At 48.7% G+C, this 13,555-nt stretch overlaps 1 protein-coding gene across 5 annotated transcripts in view; it reads right to left on the bottom strand.

Moving 5' to 3' along the window:
- ulk4 (unc-51 like kinase 4) overlaps window positions 1-13,555 on the bottom strand; it is a 633,709-nt gene that overhangs the window by 433,033 nt on the left and 187,121 nt on the right. For all 5 annotated transcript variants that reach the window (XM_072510060.1, XM_072510064.1, XM_072510062.1 and 2 more), the window contains 2 exons: window positions 7,095-7,202; window positions 4,208-4,291 (listed from right to left, as the gene is read on the bottom strand). In XM_072510060.1, coding sequence (XP_072366161.1) covers window positions 4,208-4,291; window positions 7,095-7,202 — 192 coding nt within the window. The remainder of the gene's footprint in view (window positions 1-4,207; window positions 4,292-7,094; window positions 7,203-13,555) is intronic.

The following is a 13,555-nucleotide window of genomic DNA, read 5'->3' as shown; positions in this document are numbered from 1 at the left end:
ATGGAGGGAGTTGAATGAATCAAAGCTGCAGATGGTTTGTAGAAGCTTTCAATCACAGACCACTACTAGAAAACTATGCAGCTAATGGATTTGTGGAAACCAGATGCAGGTCACAGCTGCTATCCTTATAGGGATGGTCACATGGAGCTTCAAGGTAAGTGTCACAGCTGTAATTCCTCTCAATGCCCGTCTGGACAGCTCTCTAGCTTTCAGACAGGGCTCTCTTTTCTGGGGGGGGGGGGGTCTGTGTTTGGGGGGGGGGGGGGAGAGAGAGGGGGGTCTGTGTGGGAGGGGGTTCCTTTAGACAGGGGATCCATCTTGGGGGTCCCCCTATTGCAGGGGTTCCTGTGGGTGGGGGTCTCCCTATTACGGATCCATGGGCGGACCCCTATTACACGGGTCCCTGTCGAGGGCTCCCCCTATTATCGGGAGCCCTGGAGGGGTCCCTGCAGTGCCCCTGCCAGATGGCAGTGCCACCTGGGCACCGCCAGGCTGGCAACCAGATGGCACTTCCAGAATAGCAGGCTGGCAATGCCAGGGTACCCAGGTGGCAACAGCAGTGCTCGGACACCACCCTATCCAAAGTGCATGCAGCTGGGGGCCTCCGATCTCCTTGGAGACCCCCACGAGTGCTGTTCCGTCTGGTTCCTGTTTGTGGGGACCAGTAGCAAACGGCGTTTGCCTGAGGTCCCTGAGGTAAAGGATTGTAATTAATATGCAGATTTGTCAAAAACTGACCCAGCCCATTGTGGGCAGGATTCCACTTGCAACATCTCGCAAGATTGAGTTGAATCTCATGAGGCATGTGTGCCAGGTAGATCCCGGGAAGCGGGGTCTCCGGGCATTCACCGGCCACGCGGCACCGTGGCGAGATGCTTTGCCAGCGCAAAGACTTTAGATGGTTCCGACTTACTTACCAGGAATGGTTAGAAGGATTAAAGCCAATTTTAAGTCCTGGGTGACTATACTACTCACCTCCACACTCGACCCCCTGACTATTAACTTTTGACCACCCAATGACCTCCAGCCCCTCGACTCCTCCCACCCGCCAAACAGACTGATCACCTGCCCCCCATCCCGTAGCTACTCCCTGACCACCCGACCCCCCCCCCCACCCCCCCCGACTTATCCACCCTCTGACCACCCGCACCCCCCCCCCCCCAACCCCCGTCTTAGCTACCCCCTGACCATCCAGCCCCCCTCACCAACTTACTTTCTCTCCAAGATTGTCAAAGTGGCTCTGGGACATTTAAGCTTAAAGGATTACAGCAGCTAGTGCCATTAAAAGGGGGCATGGCTTGGCTTCCCCCGATCACAAAGGAAAGAATCTAGAATGGGAAAGCTCCAAATTTCTGAGGATGCCTGTCTTAGAAGTCCACGTGAGAAATGTGGAGCTCCGGCGCAAGATAAGTAAATAGGAATGGAGTGGCAATCCGTCAGCAAATGCCACAGCTCGGACGCTTCGGCCCATAGTTAGTGCCCCTCATTGCAATTTGTAAGAGCTTTTCACTCTAGTACTATATGGAATTGGGGGGGCTACCCCATAGATGAGCTGGCGAAGGCCCTCTCGAATCTTCCAGGCATGGTTTGCATCGCAATTGCCCAGAAACTGCGCTGGAAACTATCCAAAATTAAATTTAAATCGCAAACTTCAGATGGTTCCGAAAGGATTTTGTCAATAGTTACGCAGAAAAAGTTAGGCCAATTTAAACCTCTTCCAACTTCTAGGTAACTATCGTACAGACCCAGACCAAACTCCCATGGGACTGCCCCCAACTCCCAACTACCCCCATCAGCCCCGAGGGTCTCCCTCATACCCGGCCCAAGGTCCCCTACCAGCAAGCCCGTCCTGTCTCGGGGACACACTGCACTTCCTGGATCTTACCCAGCTTGAATCAGAAGGTCAGGCGAGATAGGGTCAGAGGAAGGGTCAGAGGAAAAGTAACTGGGTACAAAGTGTGATCCAATGCTGATCGCCACCCCGAGGAAGTTACAGCCTAATGTGAATGTATAATGAATGTAATTGCACAGAAATGTCCATAGTTTGTTAAGCAGGTTTTGCAGCACTCAAGACAGAAAAAGTTAATTTTTGCTCTTTAACATTTTGAGGTCCCATCAAAATGAGTTCCCAACTTTATTTGTTTTGGAGCAGAGATGGCCCATTTACACCAAGGCAGTGATACTGCTGCCACAGTCAACCTCTGAAGGGGATCGCTTGTATAGAAAGTGAAGGAACCAGCTGTCTAAATATAACCATCATGCCAGTAATGGTACTGTTTGTGAAGATGTCAGATTAATATTCTGATCAATAACTAAAACAATGATACTACCTTCATAAACTAAAGGAGCATTTGGGCATTATTAAATGCAACTGAAATAAGACCAAAGAACGCAAGAATAAGGAGCAGGAGTAGACCATGTGGCCAGTCGAGCCTGCTCCACCATTCAATATGATCATGGCTGATCGTGGGCGGCACGGTAGCACAGTGGTTAGCACTGTTGCTTCACAGCGCCACGGTCCCAGGTTTGATTCCCAGCTTGGGTCACTGTCTGTGCGGAGTCTGCACGTTCTCCCTGTGTCTGCGTGGGTTTCCTCCGGGTGCTCCAGTTTCCTCCAAGTGCAGAAAGACGTGCTGTTTGGTGAATTGGACATTCTGAATTCTCCCTCAGTGTACCCGAACAGGCGCCGGAATGTGGCGACTCGGGGCTTTTAACTGTAACTTCATTGCAGTATTAATGTAAGACTACTTGTGACACTAATAAAGATTATTAACTCCAATTTTCCGCCCGCCCCCTGCAATTTCATGCGAGACCAAAAAACTGTCGAACCAGCGTTAAATATATCCACGATGGAGCATCCACAACCCTCTGGGGCAGAGAATTCCAAAGATTCGTAGCCCTGAATGAAGCAACTTCTCCTCATCTCAGTCCTAAATGATCGAACCCTTATCCTAAGACTGTGACGAGAACCTATAATTGGTGACAGCAAATTATTCCCCGCTTTCAGGCAAAACTGCCCGTCAGAACACAGTTGCCACGATGCCAATGGAAAATAGTCAATGATTAATTATGCAGTAATATTTAATTAAAATTAGGATACTCATGGAATAGTGTTCATTAATATTAAAATATATTCTTATATGATGTTTGGCTATAATTACAATTCCCCTGCACATTGTTTCTCTTCCACCTTAGGGCGTGCAGCACCTCTTGATATTATCAGAGGGCCCCGAGATGAGGCATCTGGATGCCTGATAGTGATGGCTACTTATTACTGCTGGAGAAAAAAGGTCAAGGTTTGTTTCACTACTTTATATAAGCTCAATAAGACTGTCACACTAATTCAATTTGCAGCCACTAGAGATTTGTTATCACAGTCCCTTTGGGATCAATGTTTCCGCTGCCTGTAGAAACGCCAGGACCCAGAACTGTCACTGCTTAATTAACTCAGGAAAAGAGGCTTCCATGAAGCTGACTGAGGACGTCCTCCTCACCCGCATCCCAGCTCCACCCCCCAGAGAAAAAAAACCTCAGTTTAAAAAAGGTAAACAGAAGTCAATGTGCAAAGAATACACATTGTAAAGTGGCCTAGTAAAACGGAAATGGTATCATTGAGAAGCTTAACTTCGGTTGAACTTGAACTAATACACATCTTATTTCTACAAAGCGCAATGAAAATGGACCGAACCATTTCTCAACAATTTACATTTGGAATCCAGCCGTCAATTCACTGAGACACAGAATAGTTGGTCGGTGAGTGATTGGCGCTTGTTGCAAGATGGGAAATAGAAGTTTGGAATTAAATAAGCTGACAATTTGCACATAAAAACACGACTGTTCTCAATATTTATATGCATCACCGGTAAGTTAGTTGAGCAAGTGTACAAGTTAAGTGTTTATGCTTTCAGGATAACTTCCCCTTATTTTGATAAATTCCTTGGAAAATAGTTGTACTCATAATGAGGGATTTTCTAAACAATGTCTGTGCATTTATTTTGTCAAAGCTTGATGTTTCCAGACAAAAATCATGGAAACAAAGAGGAAAGATATTATTGGGACATGGCGACTAAGATTTTTCTGAGCAATTTTAATTTAGAAAATGAGGGACACAAACTGCACATGTCTGGAATATGCATGCAGTGTCGAAAGCATAATGAAGGATGCTGCTGCAGCAATTCATTTCTCTCCAGGCAAGGACCAATCTTACCCCTTCCCGAATGCATCTTATCAGCACAGTGTAGGCAATGGATGGGATGGCCCAGTGGTCTCTTGAGTGTGGTCTTTTCTCCTCCTGCAACAAAGTGATTGAAGCAACCAAGGGTACGTCAGTGTAAATGAAACTAGCCAGCAGATGATTTTCAAAGATGCTTTGAAAAAAACGTAACTTTTTTTTCAGTAAATGCGAATATAATTCACAATCTTTTTCTTCAGTTAAGGTTATTCAATTTGCAAGTCCAAGGCATTCTCCTCTCAAAAATATAGCAAGAGTGGCTGCAAGTGGAAATACCATCCGTATCACCCAGAACTGTGATTTACATATATCCCCCCCCCCCGCGCTGAACAATGCCCCAAATAGCATCATGAGCAACTCCTACTGCAACTCAAAGTCCTCCGCTGGCCCCCTCAACTCGAACGTAATCTTTCCAACCGGAGAAAGTCGTACAAACCCCCAGCCAAGCTGCCACCCCCGGTGGTGCATCCGACCTCTAATTTAACAGGATCCAGCACCGGGCAATTAGAGAGGCGAAGGCCATAGCGGCCTCCTTCCCCTCCAGAAGCTCCGGCACTTGTGGTACCCTGAAAGAATAAACACCATTGGGTCTGGCTTGCCCTCCACTCTCACTATCTTAGATAACGTCCCAAACACCGCCTCCCAGTATCTCTCCAGCATCTAGCAGCCCCAGAACGTGTGCGTATGATTAGCCGGCCCTCACCCACACTTCTCGAACCCATCGGCCACCCCCTGGAAGAACCCACTCATCCTCGCCCGAATCATGGGTACCCTGTGCACCACCTTGAACTGAATCAAGCTCATCCTCGCTCGCCACATCGCCTCACACCTGACCCACCAACCTATTGCCACCCTCAGCTCTTCCTCCCATTTATTCTTGATCCTCACCACTTGCACCCTGCCCTGCTTCCTCAACCACCCGAACATAATCCTATGCTCGCCCAATTCATCCGAGAGCAGCAGTTGCTCCAACAATGTGTACTCCGGAAGCCTGGGAAACGCCCTCCACTTTTTCCTTGCGAAGTCCCGCACCTGCATATACCTGAACTCACTGCCCTTCGCTAACTCAAACCTCTCCTGCAGCTCGTCCAGTCCTGCAAACTTCCCGACCGAGAACAAATCCCTAACCCTCTCCAGCCCCGCCTCCCTCCATTTCCGGCTTGAACCAGTGGTTCCCATACAGTGGCGTCAGCACTGACATCCTCTCCAACTTAAAATGCCTCTTAAGCTGGTTCCACACCCCGGCTGATGACAGCACCACCGGGCTCCCCGTGTACTTCCCCGGAGCTAACGGCAGCAGAGCCATGGCCCTCAGACTGGATGCTCCACAGGACTCCTCTTCCATTCTGACCCTCACCTTCTCCACATTTGGTGCCAAATAATAGTGCAGCAGGTTCGGGAGCACTAACCCCCCCTTTCTGTCTCTGACTCTGTAACAAAGCCTCCTTTACCCTCGGCACCTTCCCTGCCCGTATGAACTCCGAGATCAATGTCTCCATCCTCTGGAAGAAGGCCTTGGGGAGAAAGATCGGGAGGGTCTGGAAAACAAACAAGAACCTTGGCAGCATATTCATCTTTACTACCTGCACCCACCCTGCCAATGTCAAGTGCAAAGTGACCCACTCTAAAAATCCCCTTGACCTCCTCCACTAAGGCTGTCAAATTCAACCTGTGCATTGTAGCTCACTCTCGCGTCACCTGAATCTCAAAATACCTAAGCCTTAAACGGCAATTTGGCCTCCTGCCCCGCCACATTCACTGGTAACACCTCGTTCTTCCCAACATATTACTGCTACCTGGAGAAGGCCCCAAACCTCTCTAACAGTCCCATGATCCTGCCCATACTCTCCACAGGGTCCGACACAACCAACAATAGGTCGTCCACGAACAACGACACCCGGTGTGCCCTGCTCCCCCTCACAATAATTCACCACTCCGCAGACCCCCGAAGGGTCATCGCCAAGGGTTTAATCGACAGTGCGAATAACAGCAGTGACATAACCACATCACCAGCCTCCTAATTTTGCTAGAGAGCTGCCGGCCCTTTACAGAACCCATTTGATCCTCAGAAACCACCGTGGCACACACCTTTCCATCATGCCTGCCAACACCTTAGCCACTACTTTCACGTCTGTATAGAACAACGAGATGGGCCTGTACAACCCACACTCCAGCGGATCCTTCCCCTTCTTCAGAATCAGTGTAATCAACGCCAGTGTCAGCGTCTCTGGCAACTCCCCCTTTTCCACCGCCTCACTAAACAGTGAAAATTGTGGTGGCCCGGATCACCCCAAGTCCCATCGCCAAAGCTGATCCTGCCATTATCCCAGTGGGGTGTCCATCAGATCACAGTTTGATTGCCAGGTCTAAGTGGTTATTAGTTCTTTGAAGTGGGACTGTGAATACAAATGTTTGTTTTCATGAGGGATGAAAGGAAGATAAATGTAGTGAATGGGGATTCTTATCATGGTGAGTTCACTTTTTAAAAATAGCGAATTCATCCATAGACACTTAAAAATTTAATTAATCTCAGCATGGGTCTTGAGGTCTGCCCATAGTGGGTAATGGGTGAGTTGCCATGGTAGGTGTAAGGGCAAAAGGTGGTGAGTAAAGACATGGGTTGGCATGACTTGCCATTAAATTTCCATGGAGGCTATAAAGGGCCATGGGCAGTGGGTGGAGGATCATAAATTGGCATGGAGGGCCATGAGGGCGAGGGGAGGTGGACTGCATGGAGAGTATGAGGGGCCATGAAATCGGGGGGTGGGGACTGAATTGCGCTGCGGGAGAGATTGAATTGCGATACGGAATATATTTGCAGTATTCGGAATATACACATTTTCTTAATTTCAGTGTCTCCTACCTGGTTGGCCACAAGGTACATTAGCTCTCCAAGTGCAGGTATTAGGCAATGTTTCAGCTTTGTGTTTCTGAAGTTCTCTCGTGTCAGTTCTGTTAACACTGTAACAGCCTGAAATGTAAAGAAAGGACCATTAAGGAGCAGAGGTTACATCTTATGGCACTATATTAGAAAGAATACTTGCAGTAGTACATTTCGTTTGGCGATGCATCCTCATCCTATTCTTTTTTTGTGTAAATTTCTTTACGGTGAGGAATGTCGGGTGGGATTCGCTTAGCCCTGGGCCGGGCTGGAGAATCCCCTTGACCGGGCCACGCCGCCCCGACGGCAGCAGGAGAATTGGCGCTGGCGTGGTTGGCGCAGTGCCAACTGGCGGGACTCAGCGTGGAAGGATAGGGTGGCAGCCTGTGGGGGGGGGATCCGAGACCGGGGGGGGGGGCGTCCGATGCGGCCTGGCCCATGATCGGTGCCCACCGATCGGCGGGCGGGCCTCTCTGGCTGGGGGACTCATTTCCTATGCGCCGGCCCTTGTAGTCCTTCGCCATGTTGCGTCGGGGCCGGCGCGTTGAAGGAAGCCATGGCGCATGCGTGCGTTGGCGCCGGCGCCACTGCGCATGCGCGGATCCCGCGGCGCCCAGTTCGTGCCGGGATAGGCAGCTGGAGCGGTGCTGGCCCCCTGTGGGGGCCAGAATTAGTCCTGGGAGCGGCCCGTTCACGCCTTTGTAAAACGCGACGGCGTGGCCACTCTGCCGCGGGATGGGAGAATCCCGCCCATCAAGTCTGAGGAATTGCTGACAACTTGCAAATTTGAAGCAACTTAGCTCAAATTTTCCATCAAGTCATTTTGTTTTGCCTTTGAGAACGACTTGCATCGAACAGCATTAGACAACCTGTCCTCAAAATTCTGTCTTTTGAGCTCTGGTATAATTTTATCGAGTCGGCGCCCTTGAAATCCAAATATGCTTCCAGAGAGCAGCTGCCCAAAACACAATGCAGGGGGATGAAATTTGTCCACGCCGTAGACTGAAAAAGGCTCTCCGCAAATCATTTCATGCGCCATCCAATTATCTTGACTATTTCTGTCTACATTTTGTTTTCTCTTCACTATTGCACAGACTAATTTTGCTGTACTACCCCAGATAAGTTGCTCCTAAGGTTTCATGAATGCACCCTTGTATTTCAAGAAAACAAAATGCTTGGAGGCCTGTGCACTATTATATCATTACACGCTATGAGATATTGTTCCATTCCCACAAAACAGGCAACTCATATTTAAGGCCAAACAACATCAATAATAATAATAATCTTTATTGTCACAAGTAGGCTTACATTGGGCAGCACGGTAGCATGGTGGTGAGCACAATTGCTGCACAGCTCCAGGGTCCCAAGTTCGATTCCTGCTTGGGTCACTGTCTGTGCGGAGTCAGCACGTTCTCCCTGTGTGTGCGTGGGTTTCCTCCGGGTGCTCCAGTTTCCTCCCACAGTCCAAAGATGTGCAGGTTAGGTGGGTTGGCCACGCTAAATTGCCCTTAGTGTCCAAAATTGCCCTTAGTGTTGGGTGGGGTTACGGGGATAGGGTGGAGGTATGCGGTAAGGTAGGGTGCTCTTTCAGAGAGCTGGTGCAGACTCGATGGGCCGAATGGCCTCCTTCTGCATTGTAAATTCTATGAAATCTATGAAACACTGCAATGAAGTTATTGTGAAAATCCCCTAGTCGCCATATTTTGGCACCTGTTCAGGTATAGAGGGAGCATTCAGAATGTCCAATTCTCCTAACAGCACGTCTTTCAGGACTTGTGGGAGGAAACTGGAGCACCCAGAGGAAACCCACACAGAAACGGGGTGAACGTGCAGATTCCACACAGACAGAGACCCATGCTGGGAATCGAATCTGGGGCCCAGTCTCTGTGAAGCAAGTGCTACCCACTGTGCTACCGTGCTGCCCGTTACAGTCTTGACCTTGCTGTTCAAGCATAACCAGGTCTGGTAAAGCAGGTAACCTCTGCAATCTCGGTTATGCCCAGGTAAATTGAGTTATTCCTCTTTTTCTAATGCATGCTTTCCAACTTTCACGAATTAAATACATCCTTGAAATTTTGCACACTGTTAACTCTAGCATTCATTACCTTTTGATTTTCAAGAGTTGCAGAAATTACAGTGCAGGATGTACTTTTACTGTCAGAGGGCAATATGGGACAGCAGTTGATATTATTTTAGCCAAAAGGGAACATAAAGTTTAGGAATGTAATAATTTTGTAACTTTAATGTTATTTGCAACTTGGATATGCAATTTTCTTTTGCTTCATCCAAGTCATTAATATCACACACAGCCTCATGTCCACAGGTTTTGGACCTGTTCGAAGCTTGGGAGTGATGCGACCATCAATTCACTCAAGGACTCGTGCCGGAGTAAAACAGTGGTTTTAATTAACTATCAACTTTGCCTGCCTGCAACTGGTACATACGGAGGACAGTCCCACAGGCCAGCTACTCTTATACTCCTTCAAAGGGGCGGGGCCATGGGCAGAGCCCGTACATGCTCCAACATCCTCCAACATCTCCCCCTGTGGGTGAAGCCACACAATGGCCCACAGATAAAAACCCACAGGGTTAATAACATAGAACATAACTGGTGAATTAACTGTATTTACATTCACCACAGGGAGATTCTGGCGGGGGTTCGCCAATGTTATGTCAGAGGTATTGGGGGTGAAGGTGGTCCTGAGCTTAGAAGTGGCGAACTTTGGAGTGTCAGAAGACCCAGGAGTCCAGGGGATGAGAGAGGCCGATGTCCTGGCCTTCGCCTCCCTGGTAGCCTGGAGATGGATCATATTGGAATGGCGGGACCTGGGCCCCCGAAACTGGGAGCGTTGGGTGAGCGACCTTGCAGAGTTTCTCAGGCTGGAGAAAATAAAGTTCGCCCTGAGAGGGTCTGTGGAGGGGTTTGCCCGTAGATGGCAGCCGTTCATCGACTTCTGTGAAAATAGTTAAGATATCAGCAGGGGAAGGGGTTAAAAAAGGAGGTAGAGGAGCAGGGGAGCGGGAGGCGGGACGTGGGGTGTTGGACATTTATTTGTTTTGGTTATTTGTATCCCTGTTTGCTTGGGGGGTTTTATGATTGTGTTTGATGTATATATAGAAATGCCTCAATAAAATGTTTCTCAAAATGAAGGGTGGGATTCTCCAATCCCACGGCAGAGTGTCCACCCCGCCATAAACGCTTTGCGTATTACGACAGCGTGAACGGGCCGCTCCCAGGACTAATTCTGGCCCCTCCAGGGGGCCAGCATGGCGCTGGAGCGGTTCGCATCGCTCCAGCTGCCGTTCCCGGCGCGAACTGTGGCCCACGGGATCCACGCATGCGCATTTGCGCCGGTGCCAACGAGGACATGTGCAGTGGCCTCCTTCAACGCACCGGCCCCGACGCAACATGGCGCAGGACTACAGGGGGCCCCCAACCACAGAGGCCGGCCCGCCGATCGGTGGGCCCCGATCGCGGGCCAGGCCACATCATGGCCCCCCCCACAGGCCGCCACCCGACACTTCCACACTGAGGTCCCGCCGACCCAGAGCAGGTTAGAACGTCGCCGGCTGGACTCGACTTTTTTCTTACGGCCGCTCGGCCCATGCGGGCTGGAAAATCGGCGGGCCGGCCACGTAGAATGGCCTGCGACCGGCGCTGCGCCAACCACGCCGGCACCAATTCTGCGGAGAATTGCGTCAGGGCGGCGTGGCCCGTTCACAGGGATTCTCCGGATCCCGCCCGAAGTGTCACATACAGCCAAATAGGGAACATTTCCTTAATCCCTTTTGTCTCCTACCTCCCAATGAATTACCAATCCATGTCACAAGGTTGCCCCAGAACCTGTACACTTTTACTTTTGCAAATGATCTCTAGTGTCGAACCTTGTCAACTGCCTTTGGGAAGTCCCGATTGTCAACGTCCACAGGCACCCCACTATCTACCAGCGGCCTCCACAAAATGCTCAACTAGATTAAAAACAAAATATTGCAGATGCTGGAAATCCTACGGACTTGGACTGTGAATGAATACAAAGCACAAATTTAATTAAGTCTGTTATATTTTTTATTGAACATTGTCGTCTTGTCTACATCTGTCGTTAGTGCAAATTCTCATTTCTTTCTCTTAATATATTTCTAAAAAAATCTTTTGCTGTCAGCGTTAACTTTTAAAAGTTTTTAATATTCCTTTTTGCATTTCTTACTTTCTTTGTATCTCTGTTTCTTTCTATAGCACTCCCAGTCCACAGCATTTTCATCTTTACTTGGAGTTGTCGAAGCCTGGTCCTGGCTCAGTTTTTGGCCATGGTTGCTTAACTACACAAGTGGAGCCATTCCCTAATAGGGGTATGGACTGCTATGATATTGTCACAAATACATCTTTGAATACTTCCCACTGCTGGTAACAGTAAATAAACAACCAAACAATATTCAATTGAAGGTCTCAGAGGAAATGAAAAACATCAGGAATTGCAGGCCTATCTAATCCTTAGCGTCTGTCACTTTATGCTTTTGTGTACAAGTCATTTTCAGCTGAATTTTTCGATCATAATAGCCAGGCGGGTCTTGACAGGGTGGATGTGGAGAGGATGTTTCTTCTTGTCGGAGAATCGAGAATTAGGGGTTACAGTTTAAAAACAAGGGGTCACTCATTTAAGACAGAGAGATAAGGAGATTTTTTTTTCCCCTCAGAGGGTTGTGAGTTTTTAGAACTCTCATTCTCAAAAGGTGAATGAAGCAGTCTTTGAAAAATGTTAATGCAGAGGTAGATAGATACTTGATAAGCAAAGGTGGTGGCGGTGGGGGGGGGGGGGGGGGGGGGGGGGTCGGGGGGTCAGGGATAGACAGAAACGTAGAGTTGAGGTGACAATCTGATCAGCCATGAACTCATTGAATGGCGGAGCGGGCTCGAAGGGCCGAATGGCCTACTCCTGTTCTTAATTCAAATGTATGCTTGCATGTACGTGGTAGGTTAATGGTGCTGTCTCCTGACATGCAACTAGATGTAACCAGAAAATAAACGGTGCAATTCACCAAGGCTGCAGGCTATAAAAGGCTGATATGTATTAAGTATAGATTTTATTTAGAACTTACAATGCCATGTGGGTGCCGACATGTTATTTCCTTTGTTTTGCAACCCTCAAGGACTTTAAAAAAAAACCTGTTCACACACGATATCTGAGCCTTTCAGGTGATCCCGAACATCTGGTACCCTAATTATATTCAGTTGGAGGCCTACCCCAAATGAGCTGTGGGGAAAGCATGCACCGTCTCTCCCTCTCCAAACTGGTTTATGGTTAATTAATCATTGTCAGCAGAACCACTGGAAGTTTTATAAACAAACAGGCTGTTTTTCACATTTTGGAAGTGGTTTTAATGACATCTTTAATTTGTGCATGAATGCCTGCCAGTCAAAAGTCTGAATACAAAATATCTGTTTAGAGATAGTCAAAGGTAACATAGACCAATGAGGCTGGAATTTATGCCCCCCCCCCCCCCCCCCCGGCATGTTTTTGGCAGGGGGCATATAGAATACGTGGGGTCAATAACCCACTACCTTCATATCCACCTGACTCCGTCCCGGTAATACATCGCCCCTCTCCCCCGCCAGGTTCCCCCTCCCCCGCCCCCCCCCCCCCCCCCCTCACCGCCAGTTTAAAAAGATTAACAGGCAGTTGAACGTATTACTAAAACCAAGTGATCCATTTATCATGCTGCGCACACTATAACACTGTTGCATGGGAAGATGGGCAAGAGTGAGGAGCTTGCTTTTTCAAACATATTTTGGAAAACTGGCAAGGGGAGGGGCACAGCATTTGCAGGGAGAGTGTCCTTTGCACAATGGGGGCACAACTACCCAGGATGTTATCCGTGCCCTCCCACCCCTCCTTTATTCCTTCCCACCTGACCTCAAAAGGTCAACTGCCCACCCACCTCGCTCCCCTTCCCGATGCTGCCCGATCCCTCCCCACCCGCATCTGGAATCCATTGAAGTTCTTTGTGGGCCTGCTTGCAGTCCGAGCAGTGACCCACTACTCAATATATGCTTTAAGGCCATAACCTATACAAACTTGATTGAGACAGCCAAGCTTATAGTCAGCAGTGACAAGAGTGAAATTAATAAATACTCGAACATCTCAAGGCCACAGGGCAGATATATAAAAAGGTCATCCGGCTCACCGGTTATAAAAGATCTCACAGTAACCTTGTCACAGTATCCAGCAGTTTTCTAAACTTTCTCAGGTCTTTGCTTCCATTGCCATACCTGGAAGTGAAAAAAACTTCCTGAAATCAGTCCCAATTCTTTCTTTCTTGAGTTTGAACTGGTGTCTTTTTTTCTTGCTGTTCATGCGTAATTCCAAGTATTGTTCCCGATGCACTTCCTCGAAGCCACTGGCGTGGATGAGGTTCCACTCTTTTAAGTGGGGCAGCACGGTAGCATT

This window comes from Scyliorhinus torazame, chromosome 6 (assembly GCF_047496885.1).
Source record: "Scyliorhinus torazame isolate Kashiwa2021f chromosome 6, sScyTor2.1, whole genome shotgun sequence".
In the NCBI taxonomy this organism is placed as follows: domain Eukaryota; kingdom Metazoa; phylum Chordata; class Chondrichthyes; order Carcharhiniformes; family Scyliorhinidae; genus Scyliorhinus; species Scyliorhinus torazame.
Note: the sequence above shows the minus strand (reverse complement) of the source record. Positions and strands in the feature narration are given on the sequence as shown.